This window comes from Xenopus laevis, chromosome 2L, assembly GCF_017654675.1.
Source record: "Xenopus laevis strain J_2021 chromosome 2L, Xenopus_laevis_v10.1, whole genome shotgun sequence".
Classification (NCBI taxonomy): Eukaryota; Metazoa; Chordata; class Amphibia; order Anura; family Pipidae; genus Xenopus; species Xenopus laevis.
In genome coordinates, this window is record NC_054373.1 from 101,717,620 (window position 1) to 101,736,151 (window position 18,532).

Genomic DNA, 18,532 nt, shown 5'->3' on the forward strand with positions numbered 1-18,532 from the left:
CTCCCTCCTTGTAATTTAGTGCTCATCGGTATAAATATATATTTATATATCTGAGTGAGTGAGGGGGAAAGAAGGAACACGGAGGAGCTCTAAATTACGCCTTTATATTTCACCTCCACCCAGTGTGGAATGTCATGTGACACTGACAGGCGCACATGACCCAGGTTAGTTGGAAAGGAAGCGGCGCTACTTGTTTTGTGCACTGAGGACAGTGAAGTGTGAGTCTGGCAGCAGCATTCGGGGCATTCATAGCGAGACATGTTTGCAGTGTGGGCATTTTGGTTCTTTTTGCGACTCAGCAGTTGCAGTGCTTATTCCCTGGATGGAGGGATACTGTACCCCAGAGAAACCCCTACCAGAGAACTAAAGGAGCTCAGTGGGATCTGGAGTTTCCGAGCTGATAAATCTCCACAAAGGGACAAAGGCTTCCAGGAGCAATGGTACAAGAGACCCCTTAGTGAGGTAATATTATACACAAATTTAGCCTAACATATCAACTTGCAGCAATCTTTATTATTATCCCTTACACATCACTTATTTAGTTTTATAAGAAACCTATACTCATCCTTACTGCCAGTTTCCTGTAATCCCTTTTCCACCCTGATTTGTGCATTTTCATGAATGGCATACTTCTCCCATAATAGACACATAAGTGATCTTTAAACCTCTCCAGTTACTGTAACAATTAATAGAACCAGCATGATTTACTAACATATTTTATATGTGTACCTGTCCAGTGTCAGACCGGGACACCAGGGGCCCACTCAAAAACCTGAGACCAGGGGCCCACCCGAAAACCTGAGACCAGGGGCCCACCCGAAAACCTGAGACCAGGGGCCCACCCGAAAACCTGAGACCATGGGCCCACCCGAAAACCTGAGACCATGGGCCCACCCAAAAACCTGAGACCATGGGCCCACCCAAAAACCTGAGACCATGGGCCCACCCGAAAACCTGAGACCAGGGGCCCACCCAATAACGTGAGACCAGGGGCCCACCCAATAACCTGAGACCAGGGGCCCACCCAATAACCTGAGACCAGGGGCCCACCCAAAAACCTGAGACCAGGGGCACACCCAAAAACCTTAAACCAGGGGCCCACCCGAAAACCTGAGACCAGGGGCCCACCCGAAAACCTGAGACCAGGGGCCCACCCAATAGCGTGAGACCAGGGGCCCACCCAAAAACCTGAGACCATAGGCCCACCCAAAAACCTTAGACCAGGGGCCCACCTGAAAAGCTTAGACCAGGGGCCCACCCAAAAACCTGAGACATGGGGCCCACCCAAAAACCAGAGACGAGGGGCCCACTATCATTCTTCCTCTCCTCACTCGACCTCTATTCTCCTAGTCTCTTTTTTTACATTATTTTACAACATTTTTATTATTGCATCTATTTAGCTTCTTTGTTCTCATAGAAATAGAGAATGGCTATGAAATAGACCAAATGTTTAGCAGCATGAGGGCCCACTGACACATGGGTTTTCCTGGTATCCTGGTGGGCCAGTCCGACACTGTACCTGCCCTACTGTGTACAATAGGTACTGTACAATTCAAACTGCATGACTTCTTAGTTACTCATCATCCCTATGCAGAAGTGTCCTGGTAGGGAGTCTGGTGGACCCTCTGTCTATGGGGAATAGGGGGGTAGACTGTGGGACATATCATACTGACCACCCAACACTTATGCGCTACCCAGTTATTACCCCATGGTGAGGGTCCTGAAAAAAACAAAACATGTTTTTATTTATCTTTATTTGGGTGGGTTGGGCCTTATCTACATTTCTTCTGTGCCTTGTAAAGCACTGCATACATTGTGGTGCTATATAAATACATAAATACATACATACATACATACATACATACATACATACAGTTTCTACCCCCACATGGTTTTTGCAAGTTAAATAATAATGCATTAGACTAGATCACTTAACATTTGAGACAGATTTGCTGCTGTTACTATTTCTCCTCTGTATTCATATAATTTTTATAATCTTCTTGTAGACTGGTCCAGTAATAGACATGCCAGTACCTGCCAGCTATAATGATATCACTCAGGACATCAGTCTGAGGGACTTCATAGGCTGGGTGTGGTATGAAAAGGAAATCTGGCTGCCAAGCCGGTGGGAAGAAAAAACAGCATCTTCGCGGGTCATGCTTCGAGTTGGCAGCGCTCACTATTTCTCAGTTATTGTAAGTAAAGAGAAAATGAAGTACCTCTTAAAAATAAACGATTCACCTTTTTTTTATAATTGTCTGTTGAACAATGGAAGCTGCAACTGTGGTACTAATGAGACTTTTAATGTATCTGACGTGTGTACTATACTATCCAGTCTGGAACTGGAATGCTGCGGCTGTAAACAATGTGTTACAGTTGGCCGAACATCTTTAGATTTCTCTCATTACTGAATTTTTCTACCTGCTTCATCAGGTCTGGACTGGAAATCAAAATAGTCTGTGACCTTTCAGATACTCAGAGACCCAAACAGCCCAATAAATAATGACGGTCTATAGCATCTTACAGAAGCTCCTCTGGCATTTGCCAGAGTCTAAAGATTGCCAGTCCGGGCCTGTACTTTTACAGCAACAGATTTAGATTATTCCACTTATATTCAGCATGTTATCATCACCTATCACAGTTATACATTCTATAGTTTGGAATTCATTGTCAGAGAAGATTTTAGAGATGCATTTTAGAAGCATATATTACTTCAGACATTCCACAGTTGTGGGGGCTGAATGTGTAAAGGGAAATAGAATCAGATGTGCAGAACTTAGTGTTGACTGTTCTTTCCAGTGGGTTAATGGAATTCAGGTCATGGAACATGAAGGAGGTCACCTGCCCTTTGAGACAGAAATCAGTAACATTCTGAAGGACAGTGCAGGGTCTCTCTGCAGAATAACCATTGCTGTAAACAACACCCTCACTCTGCACACACTACCCCCTGGCACAATCCAGTTCATGGAAGACGGCACTCGGTAAGATGATTTACAAATTAAATGTTCAGGGTGGTGGGGAAGCGTATGTTTATAATTCATAGCAATATATATGGATGTTTGGTGGTAACCAAAAGTAAACCCAATACTAAAATTGGAAGCTGCAACAATCTCAACAATATATTTCTCACTGCCAGACCTACACTCTGTCCTCTGTGGTGTAAGCAGTGTTACTTTTTTTTTTACAAAGTATCGCTTTCCTCAATGGCAGGGGCTTTAAGTCAGTCTCCACCCATAGTTTCACTTTGGATCCACAGCCATTGTGGATTATAGCTGCACATTGTACTGGCTTATATACCCTATAGCTACCCCCTAACTCCAACTGTCGAAAGTGACTTGTATTAGTTTGATAAATACATTTTGTTGAGACAGAACAGCTGTTTTATTAAAAACCACTAGATGGTGCCATCTACACAAGAAGATTATTATAATTCGACCTGCAGACAGAGCATGGTAGCATATACACTGCTTCTACTTCAAGAAAAAACACATTACGGGGTGAGATGAGAGCTCATCACAGAAATACTCAATTTATAGTTATTATTACGGGATTTTTAGTATCATATTTATCTATAGAGTTCAACATTTAATAAATTTCACAAATACACTTCTAAACATCCTATAGTAATCTGCCCCAATATGTATAAATAAAATGTTGCATCTATTAAAATTCATTCTTTTCAATTATTGGTCTTTTAAATGAGACTTTTTAAATGCTGTCTGTTGTTTCTGTGAAATAGCTTCAGAGGAAACAGTGCTACTAAAATTCCAAAACTGATTTTGTTTTATTAAATGCAGGTACCCCAAAGGATATTTTGTGCAAAATATAGAATTTGATTTTTTTAACTATGCTGGCATTCATCGCCCAGTAGTTCTCTACACAACCCCTGGTATCTATATTGATGACATCACAGTTATTACGGACACAGATGGTAATACAGGTAGGTTCAAATGCAGGTTCTAATGAGCATTACCTGTTAACACACTTATAAATACTTTTGGTAGTATGCATGATATCCACTATGGTAATTTATAGGGTAAATACTTAAAGTGTCCATACACTACAGAAATCTTTCACTGAATTATCATTTAATAATTTGTTTTGTCTTCCTGGTCTAGGAATAATCAACTATGTCGTGTCAGTGGTTGGTTCTGAATCCTACTCAGTGTCTGTGACATTAAGGGATCGCCAAGGGCAGGTGGCAGCCCATGGTGTAGAGACTAGTGGACATCTTGTAGTGCCAGATGCAAAACTTTGGTGGCCTTATCTAATGCATGAAGACCCTGGATACTTGTACTCATTAGAGGTAATTACTTGAAGTTCTCCCATGCTACCCTGTCTGTTAATAACAACTGAAATGCTGTGCTAGACAATAATTTAACATTCAAACATACAGATTATGTTGGATTCACTGTGCCTTTAGAGAATGTCTTGTAGTCCTGCTATTTGTGGAACCTTTGATGGAAAGCATTCAGAATCCTACATCTTACACACGTCATCTGAATGCTGATAAAATACATGTATACAAATTTGGAGTGTGTGTGAATAATAACTTGTTCTGTCTCAAAAAATTGTGTTTGTTCTGCAGCTGCCCTTAAAACTTATTTAGCCATACTACAATGTTCTTGTGTTGTTTACAGGTTATGATATTGGCCAAGAATGGGAATGGGTCGGTGGAAGACATTTATGTTTTGCCTGTGGGAATAAGAACTGTGCACATCTCTGGAGACCAATTCCTCATCAATGGAAAACCATTCTACTTCCATGGTGTCAACAAACATGAGGACTATGATGTAAGATGCAGTCTATATTGATACTGACATCACATTGTTTTTATTGAATTCATTTAATAATTTACTAATGCAAGTAGAGAATCGCATAAAAAGGCACAGATGTATTGGGTCAGATATAATCAAAATGTAACTGGACAGTATAAGACCAGCCTTTTGGGGGTCTGCGGTTTTGGATTATATGTATCAATACATAGCTTTCTTGCATTTTATAATTAAGCTTATATTGTATATTATATTGTAGGAATGGCAACAATGCTGGAAGATCGTGTAAGCATATACAATTACATCTTATTCTGCATAATTCCAATCTCTGATACCCAGGAAAGCTATTAATAGGCTAATGGATAATACAGAAAGCTAGAGGCTTTTATGGATAAAATGGGCGTGTGACACAGTGAATAAAAAAGCCATTACACAAAATAGCTTACTGTTACTCACAGTAAAGATCAAGGAAGTGCTGTAATATACAGGGGTACCATTTCATAAAGTGTACCTCTGAGACCCAAATCAATAACACCTCTTTGAAAAGGTTGCTTCCCTTTGGTTAAAAAAAAATCTGCATAGCCGAGTAGCCTTCTTTACCTACTGGCATCAACATTAGTCATCTGAATCTATAAGAAAGCACATGTGCATTAGGCCCTTTGTGGCTTGTTAGACTTTTTATTTGCCATGTGTTGAGTTGAGAAGAGAGAATTGGCCAGTAAGAAGGTTACCTGGCTTTGTTTTTTTTTTTCCCAAAGAAGAGGATGATGTAGGTTAAAATATGGGTTCCTGTTTTCATCATAGTCTTTCCTTGTCCTTTTATAAACAAAACAATAAATAAATAAAGATGGAAAAGTAAGATATTGCATCATAACCACTCTATTTCACCTTTTGCACAAAATCAACATAATACATTACCCCCAAAAATCATCATCCTCACTGACTTATGCTGAAAACAAAAACATTTATATAATCTTCATCTTCTACATAACCACTTCTGTAGGAGTTCTGAGATAATGAAGTTACTCCTGCGGTGGCGTATCTTCATCTAGGCAAATATTACCACTGCTAGTGATGAAAATCTAAACTACTCTGACAATTCCATGAATGTGTCGGCTCTTCTCTTCTTTACAGTCTCTTTGCAATTTAACAGGTCAGAGGAAAAGGACTAGACTGGTCACTAATTGTAAAGGATTTCAATCTGTTGAAGTGGCTTGGTGCTAACTCCTTCCGAACCAGCCATTATCCATATGCAGAAGAAATCATGGACCTTTGTGATAAATATGGCATTGTGGTGATTGATGAATGCCCTGGAGTTGGTATAAAATACGCGTAAGGAGTCCTTGATTTATTTTCCTATTACCGTTTGCTGCTCTATGGCATTTTGAAGGATAATGTTATCCTAAAATGAAGCAGCTTATTTATATAAACAATAGCAGTGTCTCTGAAGCAAACACAACAGTTTTACCAGTGCAGGGCAACACTGCATTATATTTGTATTACTTTAAAACTTTCATTTTGATGGTACTGTTCCTTTAAAGGAGGATTCAACCCTTAACTAACCCCCCTCCAGCCTAGCTGCTAACCCGGGGAAATGCCCCTAACTTTTTACTTACCCCTTAGTGCCGATTTAGTGATCGCAGTTCACAGCAGCCAACTTCCGGGTCTTCGTGTCTTCTTCCCGGAAGATGGCTGCCGTGCAATTGTTTTATTTTAAATCCACATGGTGATCTCCAAGAATAAATATTCCCCATACAGATACCATTTTTGACCTAGGTATCATCTTTCGTTACATTTGGAGCTATTCCTAGAGCAACCCTTTTACTACTGATGTATATATCTGTAAATGTTATGCGGTACACACACACAATAACAGTATTAACTTTTTTTTCTTTTTTTTTTACTTTTTAGTGAAAGTTTTGGGAACCAATCTTTAAACCACCATTTAACAGTCATGGAGGAGTTGGTGCGCAGGGATAAGAACCGGCCTTCTGTTGTCATGTGGTCTGTTGCCAATGAACCAGCGTCCCAGCTCCCTGCGGCTGGGTATTATTTTAAGTAAGGGCAAGCGTTTTGTTGTGTGCAGTGGCATTAGATAGTGTGTTTCTTATTTATTGGCTAAAGTTGAAAAACTTTATACAGAGTGCTTTATACATCAATTCACTGCTTACGTAACACTGCTATGTCAGCCAATATGTTCTCCCCTGCATTAGCTGTTCAACTTTTACACTTGTGATTAGAAATACTTTTCTGTTTCGTTAGTCTCATGACATTCTCGAAAACTGCACCTTTCCAACTTAACATATTATTTGATGTTTTTTTCATGCAGTGAGTTAGCAACCACAAACAAACATATGACCTGCTCCTGAGCACAGTAGTGCCTATTCACCCAGCTTAAAACTTGGCATAACTGACAGCCTGGTCATGCCTGATTCTTTCACCCTTGTGAGTTTCTTAAGACAGATATAAAAAAGATACTGTGTCTTTTCCATGATATTCAGTCTCACTTAAGCTGCAACAATTTTAAGTAGTTTACAAAATGGGTGTTAATGTACAGTAGTTACATGTGCTAACTCTGCCCCAGTCTAGAAACATACAGCAACTGATATTTGCCTTTATTATTATCACAGCCTGCTGTTTGGTTGCAGTGGATTGTAAGATTCATAGCTTGATAGATTGCTTAAAGGAGAACTAAACCCCCCGTTAATCAAAAATCCCCATCCCCTTCCATCCATTGGCCCCCCCTTAATGCTTTGGCCATCTTCTGTATCTTCGGATACTCCTCTTTTCCTTCGGCAATCTTCTGAGCTTTCCGTGCATGCGCAGTAGGCACGAATACCAGAATGGTCTCAACTGCACATGCACAAAAAAGCTTTGTGCCAGCGCTCACTTCCTTGAGGAACCAGAAGATGGCGCCGGAGAGCTCCGCTGCGCTACTCTTCATGAATATGCCAAGTTACGACAGGGACACTTTTTCCACTGAATTACTAAGGAGGGAGAAAGCAGTGAGGGGGGCCAATGCACTGAAGGGGATGGGGTTTTTTGATTAACGGTGGGTTTAGTTCTCCTTTAAAGGGGAACTATCACAAAAATGAAAATGTAATATAAGCTTCCTCATAATAAAGTAAGAAACTTTCTAAATACAATCAATTGAATATTCTGCATTGTTTCTGAAATAATCAAGTTTATATTCACTATTCCTCTCTCAGCATCTGTTTCTCTTCATTCTGTCTTCATGCAGAAGTTGGGTGTCAGATGAATGATCCAGTATATCTTATAGGCTTCTTTCCTAGCAAATATATTAGAGCTCACTCAAATAACTGATCCCAGTACAAGCAAAATGATGGTTTTACTTACTGAACATGATATTGTAGAATAATTATGTAATGTGGTCTCTTAACAGAACTGTGATTGGTTACACTAAGCAGCTTGACCCCACCCGACCAGTGACATATGTTTCTAATGCTAACTATGAACATGACCAAGGGGTAAGTGGGGTTGCTTCCATCTGTCATCTGAAAATAATTCTCCTCAGCATGTAATTGTCAGCGCAACTGTAGATCCCCCCTAACAATTTCCACATGTAATGTACACATTCTTTTAATCTAACTAGAACTATATCTATATTGCTTTCATATAATAATAGTACAGAAGTCCTCTGGCTGTTTTCAGGATACAAAGTAAAGCATCATGGGACCATTTTTGATGTTCCAAGGGTGTTCTATGTCCAAAGACAAGAAAACATTATGGGGTATTTACTAAAACTTTTTATTAAAACAAAGTTGACCTAACTCCCATCCACAAATTTAACTCATTTAATAAATAATCAGCTTGAAAAAGTTGGTGCGGGAAAAGTCTCGATAAAAACAAACGAAAATTTAAATCGTATGACTTTCAAATTTGACACCCAAATATTTTTTTTTCCAAGTTGTCGCTCGAAAACCCGAATTTTTCAGATTATTGTAAGAAACCCAACGCAGATCATAACCTCTTTAAATTTTTATTTACTTCTACATGACCTCGGCAGGTTTGAGACCGCATATTTTTGGGTTTTTACCAGCTTTGTGGTATATTAAATCTCTAGAAATTATATATAGAAATTTTTTTCCCTCTAAAAATTAGAGTTTTCCTCTTTAAAACATCGACCAGAAAAATCAAGGTTTTATAAATAGGCCCCTAGATTAGTTATTTGTTTATAAATCAGTTTTGCAGTTTGAAAGAGTTTTGTTAGCTTGTGCAAAATTGACGCTTGTATTCCAAGGTACAATATAGCCAATACTGGAAAGGTTATAAAGTGAGAGTTCAGTAACTTGTATATGGATATTTTGCCTGATGGGTTTCCTTTTCTAGGCCCCCTATGTGGATGTGATCTGTGTAAACAGTTACTTTTCCTGGTATCATGATGCGGGGCACCTGGAAGTTATCCAACTCCAACTAAATAATCAGTTTGATTTGTGGTATGAGAAGTATCAAAAGCCTATGATACAGAGTGAATATGGAGCAGATACAATTCCTGGCTTTCACAGTGTGAGTATTTTATCCTTTATATGTGTAAGCAGTTTTACTTAACCTTTTTATAAAAATTACTATTATACGATTAATATGTCATGAACACGTTTTAGTGCTAACCACTAACATTCTGCAGGGCTGTAGAAGAGAAGGGTGTATGCAACACTCTGATACAAAAGGTATCAATCAGTAGAGCTTAGTCCTTTAGGGTAAGGCCACACGAGGAGATTCCGGGAGACTTTGTCGCCTGGCGACTAATCACCTCGTCTTTTGAGCGACTATCTCCCCGAACTGCCTCAGCGTTTTTCCCCATAGGCTACAATGAAAAGTCGCCTGCGCTGATGCACATGCGGCGATGCGTTTTCTATAGTCGCCCGAAGTTGCCTCAGGCTGGAATCGCTGGGGCTGGGTTCTTAATTTCAGTTCATGTGTGGGTTTCCTCCTGCTGCCTCAGTTTTCTCCCACACTCCAAAAACCTACAGACAGGTAAATTGACTCCTGATTAAATTGGTCCTACACTTTGGCCAATCACAATCAGTCCCAAGCATGCTACCAGACGCTGTAAGGTTAAAAGAAATTGCAAACATTTTGAAGCCAGCACACTTCAGAGAAAATATCACATATCTATAGAATGCAAAAAAAATGGATTTTAGAGATCTCAAGTCAACCTATGCTGCTGCAAACAAAATTGACTAGAGGCAATTTACAAAGTGCTAAACACCACTGCAAGATCACTAAAGCCAAACAAAAATTAAGCAAATACATTCCATATTTTCTATAACCTTTTAACTGCTCATTCGGTAAGAAATTGGAACATGAAATATGGGGTGCCAATTGGTCATCTCCTTCTACACCTTCCCTCCAGCCCTAACAGGGGCAATATCTGAAACTGAAAGTAGTCATAGTCTACTCTCTGTCCCTACAAGTACAATCAAAATAAATGACCATTCCATTGATAGACCCTTTGTATAATGAGCTACTGTCGAGCTGGGGTAAGGAATGGGTTTGTTTATACACAGGCTTCTTGGTGTACTGCTTATTTGTTTTGATTGTGTTCCTTGGGGCAGGAAGTAGAATGCGACCTTACTTTCAATTTTAAATTTTGCCCTAACACAAATAAACTAACTGAAACCAGATTTTTCTTTTTTAAAACCGTTAAAACGTATGTTCAGCACAAGCCCTATTCATGGACAGGGAAGAAGTACACTGACATTTATTATTATTACATATATTATGTAATAATTTGTGTGGACCTGTTTCTGTACTCTGTAAGGATTTGACGAATAAGATTTGTAGGATTTTAGAATAAAGGAATGAGAATCTCAGAGATAATATATCATAAAATATATTTTTACCTAGATATGCTTGAGATTGTACCTAGAACATGCTGTAATTGTGCAGCTTGGGAGCAGTTACCTGGTGGGCACTATAGCTCAAATGTGTTCACTGCCTGAAGGTGCAAAGTTTGGATAAGGGGGTATAAAATGTTGCAAAGTATGGATATATGTGTAAAACACAAATTACATAGAAAGCTTCCTTGCATATTTCTTACCTTTTGAAATACCTACAGGGTACTACTTCATGTTCTCAAGCCAAACTATTATACTGTAAATTAAGGAGATGCTTTTTGGGGGCTAATATTGGAAACAAATGCTGTATGCTTGTTTGTCACCATCCTGTATCCTGGAAAGCTATAGTGGCTCTCGCTTCTACCTTATTTTGCTTCTACCATTTTATCATGACATTTTTTTTCCTCATTTAACTTCACAAGAGGTCCCTTTAAATATCTGTGTTACTTTGTTATGAAATATTTGGCACTGACCTTCCTGTTTTAGTCTGCTATTAAATAATGTTTCGCTTTTGAATTGCAGGACCCCCCCTTAATGTTCACTGAAGAATATCAAAGAATTGTGTTAGAGAACTATCATGCCGTGTTTGATCAAAAGAAATTTGTAATTGGAGAACTAATATGGAACTTTGCTGATTTTATGACCGCACAATGTAAGACTTGCTTATTGACAGTAGTTCTACTTCTTTTGTATAGAAGCAGCACAGTGAATATTTTGTTCTGCATTTAAGTGTCTGTTTTAGAGGTTTACATAGCATATAACAGATAAGGACTGTAAAATACAATGGGATTCTACCAAATGTTTATCTACTATGTAGCCTGTGCCTTTTCTCCGACTGAATGGCTTCCCCTCTGGCCAAACTGCAACTTATTTATATGAACTATATTAGGGGCAAATTCACGAAGTGCCGAAGGCTAGCGTCAATTCGCTAGCGTTGGTCATTTTCGTTACTTCACAAATTCACTAACGAACGCTGACGTAAATTCGCTAGTGTTACTTTGCACCCTTACACCTGGCAAATTTTCTCAACGGACGTATCTACGCAAATTCAATAACGCACGCATTGTACTGAACGCTATCTTTTATGCTAGACTTCCTTTGCCACCTCAGACCAGGCGAAGCGCAATAGGGTAGATAGGGATTGCTTCAAAAAAATTTTTCTAAGTCCCAAAAAATGCTGGCGTTTTTTCTATATTATGGGTGAAAGGCTGAAAAAGATCGAAAAATTTTTTGGGGCTCCCCTCCTTCCCCCCTACATTTCCTAACTCATGGCAACTTAACTATAAAGTGGGCACATGTGTAGGGCAAAAAAATTTTTTTTATTTGATGTCTTGAAGGTTTCCCAGGCATTTGTAGTGATTGTACGTATTCCTCCATTGAAATTTGAATTTGGCGCCGTATGCAAATTAACCATCGCTAGCGTAACTTCACTTCGCTTAGCGAATCAACGCTAGCGCGACTTCGCAACCTTACGCTACCCCTGAGCACAACTTCGGATTGTAGTGAATTTGCGGAGCACTGGCGAAGTGTGGCAAAGTGCCGAATCTTAGTGAATTTGCCCCCTTGTCTTTCTGAGGCAAACACATAAGTTTTGCCAATGCAGGACAACAGTACATTATAATTTTAATACTTTAAAACACTTAATTGTTTTGGTGTTACTGTTCCTTTAAGGTGGGGTTTCCATTGTTCTTTTATAATGATATGCATGAGAAAAATCAATTATGGCAGAACTGTTCAATACAGGGAAGAAAGGCTTGTGTGCCTTTGCTTAAATGGGTGATAAAGCAGATCATATACAGTAACTGATATCAGTCTCCAATATTTACTTTTGCAGCTGTCACAAGAGTTGTGGGGAACAAGAAGGGAATCTTCACAAGACAACGGCAGCCCAAGAGTTCAGCCTATATTCTGCGGGACAGATATCTCAAACTGGCTAACAGCACGGGCTTGTTCAAGTAGTTGTGTCCCTTATTTCTTTAAGGGACTGGGGTCTCCATTAAAGGAGAAGTAATATGACTGTAGAGAGGAAGCTCTGTTTTGCTGCTTATTGCATTGTTGCCTATAGAAAGGTAAAAGTTTTATGGATAAAGCAGGTATTATTGTTCAAATCCAGTCTTTGGATATACTGTATCTGTGCCTTCCAACCTTACACGTAAAGGGATGTAATAATTGTATACAAAGAACATGGATTTGTCTAGAACAGTGATCCCCAACCAGTAGCTCGTGAGCAACATGTTGCTCCCCAACCCCTTAGATGTTGCTCCCAGTGGCCTCAAAGCAGGTGATTATTTTTAAATTCCAGGCTTGGAGGCAAGTTTTGGTTGTATAAAAACCAGATGTACTGCCAAACAGAGCCTCAATGTAGGTTGACAAACCACATAGGGGCTACTAAATGGCCAATCATGGCACTTGTCACCCCAAGAAGAGTTTTCATGCTAGTGTTGCTTCCCAACTCCTTTACGTCTGAATGTTGCTCATGGGTTCAAAAGGTTGGGAATCCCTGGTCTAGAACATGGAGGAAAGTGGTGTCCACTGTTTGCCAAAAGCTATACTATGAAAAATAAAAAATTTTAGGCACTGACCAAAATAATTCTCACATTAAGGGGGTTGTTTATTAATGGTCGAGTTTGTGAGATTTTTTTTCTACCTCCAATAAATTCACAATTTAAATAAGTTCAAATGTTTGCTTATTTATAAAAAAAAATCAGAATATAAAAACTCCATTGAATGCAATCGGGGGAAAAAAACCTCAAATCCCTCAAATTTATAGGCTGAGAACCCTTGAATTTAAAGCGTTTTGAAGTGCAAACCAGGTTAAAACACCCAAAAATCATGAAGATATTTAAATGGTTAAATGGACCTCTGCCACTGACTTTTAAAGGAATCCGGTCGTAGCTGGAGTATTTTCAGATTCAGGCTTTTAGCAGCTCCAGAGCATAATACATTTTAAATAATCAAGTTTTTTTTTTTTCCCTAAAAAATGTGAGTAATTTTAGTGAAATTCTAGTGAATCTTTCAAGAAAACAAAACTCGACCTTTAATAAATAACCCCATAGCAGTGAGTAGCAGTGGTATGAAGACTGTACATTGTTGGTGGCCATTATAACTGTCCAGGTATATTATAATCAGAAAGCATCAGTGTATAGCTACAATCTCTACATCAAAATGCTCAGGTTCAAGTTTTTCTTTGTATGCCTTCATCAGGTTTAGAAATTCATATTAAGTTAGGTTGGAAAAAAAGACATGTCCAGCCAGTTCAACCTTATATGTTTATATATTCTTTCTGCATCTAATTTTTACAAGTAAGATTTGTTCTCTTTGATAAACTCATTTTTATAGTTTCTGTCCTGAAATTAGAGAGTCTAATGACCTAGGCTTTGGTATGACTGACTGTTGTGTCCTGTACCAAATGTGCACTGACAAACTTACCTTATTTCTATGCAATAAAGATGAATTTCTTATGAACGGTGCTGAATTGTATGTGTAAAGTATAAACGTTCTATTTGCTTGTTCCACCTGCTGATATAAATGTGTTGTCAGTGTCACGAGCAAGCTGTGTGTAGTTGTGCTACACAAAATAGGGGTGCTCCAGTCCTTATAGATTGTTTATGGTATACGGTGCTACGGTAAATCACCACTTAATTAAAAATAAGTGAAGCAATCCAGAAAACATTTATCTACTGACAAAGGGGGGAGTTTATTTGGAAGCATAAAACATAGATCAGAAGTCATATTAATCCATTCCTGCGAGGGCCGAAGGTACAGTTTACAGGATCCGAGTGTACAAAAAAAGAAAAGTGTTATCACAATGAAACACGGTGAATATGCAGAACTCTTCCTCTTAGGCATGTAGCTGCAGTGCTGTAGCAAAGGGTCATGGTAGTCAAAATGGTCTATCACCACTTTCCATGGTTAAGTATAGGAAACACAAATGCCTATGTCTGCCATACTGGTTCCCATTCTGTACTATAAAAGGGGGTGACGGGTGGTTTTTCAATCACTCAAAATGAGCCATAGGCCTTATTATTGTAGTTTTGCCCACATGCAGAGAAATGGACCAATTTATAATAGAGATGCACCGAAAAGGATTTGGTTCGGGATTCAGCCTTTTCCAGCAAGATTTGAATTGGGCCAAATACTAATATGCATATACAAATTGGGGATGGAAAGGGAAATCACAATTTTGTCACAAAAGGAAGCACAAAACCTTTTTCCCTAATTTGAATATGCAAATTAGTATTCGGCTGAATCTTTCATGATGGATTGGGACCAATCCCAAATAGTGTATTCGGTACATCGCTAATTTATATCATCTTCATCATCGCTGGCTGGGACAACGGTTGCACATGTGGATTTTGACTGTAGCTACAAAAATGTGTTTGAGTCTGTTCATTAGAGGGAATAATGTACCCACTATTATAAAATATAAGGATATTTGAAGTTACAGAGGAGCTGCATGACCATATAAACGCACAAAAATGCAAGAAAGAATGGAACTCCAAGGTGACCTAATATATTTTAAAACAGGAGATACATTATGCTTTAGAATAACACAAGTTTTAGTGACCCATGTGACAAATGACAATAACTAATTACATATAATTGATGACAATAACAAAGCATAGTTTATAGGGCTAGATTTTACAGGCTATAGTGACAAACCTCTTCAACCATTTCTATCTTTTTAAATTGCTTTCGTCATTCTGGTGCAGGTCCGGACTGAGAATTAAAATAGGTCCTGGCATTTCAGGTACACAGAGGCCCAAAAAGCCCCCACCAGCCCACTAAATAGTGACTTTCTATGGGACCTTATAGCAGCCCCTCTGGCATTTGCCAGAACCCACAGGTTGCCAGTCTGGGCCTGTTCTGGTGTATGAATTTTGATTTTTTTTTGCATTTGGTTTCAGGCGTTGGACAAAAAAAAAAACAAGTGACTTTCCATACAGAAATCAATATTAAATGTAAATTCTACATTTATTTTATACCAAAATTTATATGCCACAAAAACAATCTTACATATTTACAAGATGCTCTTTAAACTGTTAAACTGAGCCCTGTACCTGTCTGACAAAGGGCTGCTTGTTTGGAGCACTTTAATAGTTATTTCACAGGCACCTTGAAGAGTTAAACGCTGGAGTTCATACATTTCGAAGGAATATTACAACACACAATAACAAAAAAAAAACAGCTAAGATTTGGCCATGCTTGTAACAGTTTTACAGTAGACAAAGGGATCAGTACTGGTTCCTGACTTGTAATACCATAAAGAAACAAACTGGGTCCAGTAAATGAGCCAGCACCGACTGGGAGTATAATGATGACAAATGATCACTCGGTACCAACCATCTCTTTTGAATGTTAATTACATGCGGTTTGGTAATGCAGGATATCATATTGTTGGTAGTACATTATCCATCTTTCCAATTTCAGAACAAATTGAGTTTTAGCCATTAAATGAGATGCTTTCATAGGCGACAGATTGCAACAGCCTACCTAGCAAACTTTTCATGCATTTTTGTAGGTGAGGGAGTTGCTCCCAAGATGAACACAAAATCTGGAGAATGGAAAGTCACTGCGGAATGTATGTATTTATTTGAGTGCAAATTTTGCCTGTGCAATGTAACCCCCCCCCGCCCAAAAAAAGCAATATATAAATTAAAAGGCACAGTGAAAGCAAGAGACCTTCAGTTACTATGAACATCTTCCCTGGCTCCCCAAATGCAACAAAAGAAAGGTGTTGGAGACACATCCTGGGACATTGCATTTACTGTATGTGTGAAGCATGCAACCTGCTCTTACTTGTTCAACACAAGGATATACTTTATGGGCAAATTAAAGCTTAACATGGAGGGTACAATGAAGAGGCATAAGTCACTTGCTTTTAGATCAGAAATCTCAGAGGCTGAGATTTCCTCATCTCAAAGGTTGATTTAACACATATATATATATATATATATATATATATATATATATATATATATATATATATATATATATATATATATATATATATATAAATAAATCAGTCCAATAACTAAGAACTCATAGCTCACCTGCTAATAGCACCTATTATTAGTATTATAAGTATTTAAAAAGGACATATCTGCATTGCAGGTACAGACAGGTAAGAACTTTGCCTCAGGCAGCATGGAGCAGCCCGTTACCAGGGGCAGCAAAAAGCCACCTCTGGTAACAAAGAGCCTGATTATAACCGATGACCTCTCTAAGCCCCGTAAGGGTATAATTTACAGGGTATTCATGGCTCTTGTGTATTATAAAGTGATAACACCTGGTGGCAAAATACTTCAGTAAGGATTCGTGAATTTCTTCCTGAATCATCCCCTCTGTGCAGAAGTCCCAAATCTGATAAAGATGTAGTAAAACTACAAGGAAATGCACATAGCATAAAAACTGTATAGTGTACTAAGTTAATACAATTTGTGTATATACAGAGAGGTGTGAAAAAATAACCAATAAAATTCACTTAAAGGAAAAGGAAAGCTACAGAGGCATTTTATTGGCAATAGATTAGCTGCAATAGTGCACGTTAGAATATTATATTTATTCTGTAGAATGTTTTACCATACCCGAGTAAAAAGCTCTCTGTTTGTTTAGGAAAGCAGCTGCAGTATTAGCTTGGTGCGACATCACTTCCTGCCTGAGTCCCTCCCTGCTCACTTATAGCTTTGGGCTCAGATTACAACAGAGAAGGGGGGGAGAGAAGCAAACTGATCATGCTCACGCCTGGGCAAAAAGGTTTAAGCTGAAGACAGGAAGTCTGATACAGAAGCCCATGTGTACACAATAGCAGGACAGAAATGCAGTGTTTCTTTTGACAGGGGACTCAGAGCAGCATTACTTTGAGGGTTTACTGGACCTTTCTGATAAAGTTTACTCAGTTTTAACATTTCCTTAAAGCCACTAGTGTGAATGTGTAATCTCTCCTTTACACACACCCAGGGAGTCAGCCTGCTTAACAGATATAGACCAGTGTTAAGCCAAATGGAAAGGAATAAAGGTGCATAACTAAAGGCCCTGCAGCAGACCTTTAAAAAAATAGTTCCAATGCTCCACAGGTTGGACATTAAACATAGAAGCCAGTTTATATTGTAGCAAAATGTAATGAATGAATAAAACACGAATAATTGACTACTTACAAAATATCTAACATGGGTACAGAACGTAGAAAAACAAATACAATTCAGTTTAACATGTTTTACCTGGTTAGCCGACAAGCTTCCTCAGGGAAAGAACTCATAAACAGGGTCACTATATAGTGTTTATCAGATGTGCGCTTCCTTGTAATTCTACTACATCTATATCAGTAAATGTTGCCACTTTTTTGTGAATCTGGGGCTAAATTGTTATTAAAGCCTTTTAACAGAATTAAACAATTATGTTTACAATATGTTCGTTAAAGTGAACCTGTCACCCAGACACAAATCTGTACAATAAAATTCCTTTTCAAATAAACATGAAATCCAATTTATATTTTTTATTAAAGCATTCATACCTGTTGTAAGCTCATTTAAAAAGCTCAGCTGTCAATCAAATATTGTCTGCCCCTCCTCTATGCCCTGGGCATAGAGGAGGGGCAGACAATTACTTTCCCTTTCCATTCAGCACTTCCTAGATGTCACTGCTCTCCCCACATTCCCCCAGTTCTCTTTACCATTTAATTGTGTAACCAGGGCATGGGGATGGACATTGGGACCCCCATTCTGGTGCACAAACAAGATTCTGAGATGATACAAAGCTTGTCTTAATAACAGTGTTCACAAAATGCCTCCTGACTGCTTGCTATAATTATGAATTCCTAGACTAAAGGGAAAGGGGAAACAAGATTCATATAATTTATATAGTGTAACTAAAGTTCATTTTGCTTGACTAATGTGATAA

At 38.6% G+C, this 18,532-nt stretch overlaps 1 protein-coding gene across 3 annotated transcripts; it reads left to right on the forward strand.

Annotated features, from left to right (window-relative positions):
* The first annotated feature begins 1 nt into the window (after position 1).
* On the forward strand, positions 2–14,098 carry gusb.L (glucuronidase beta L homeolog). Of its 3 annotated transcripts, none has more exons than XM_018246928.2 (12): positions 2–164; positions 2,007–2,195; positions 2,800–2,981; positions 3,798–3,940; positions 4,119–4,306; positions 4,641–4,793; positions 5,929–6,107; positions 6,687–6,833; positions 8,179–8,263; positions 9,126–9,302; positions 11,156–11,285; positions 12,468–14,098. In XM_018246928.2, the coding sequence occupies exons 1-12, from the start codon at positions 156–158 to the stop codon at positions 12,590–12,592; spliced, it is 1,707 nt and encodes a 568-aa protein (XP_018102417.1). In that variant the 5' UTR covers positions 2–155; the 3' UTR covers positions 12,593–14,098. The 3 variants fall into 3 exon arrangements, with proteins under 3 accessions (XP_018102417.1, XP_018102416.1, XP_018102418.1); XM_018246927.2 differs by having other exon boundaries at positions 108–462; XM_018246929.2 differs by lacking the exon at positions 2–164 and adding an exon at positions 1,424–1,540.
* Positions 14,099–18,532: the final 4,434 nt, after the last annotated feature.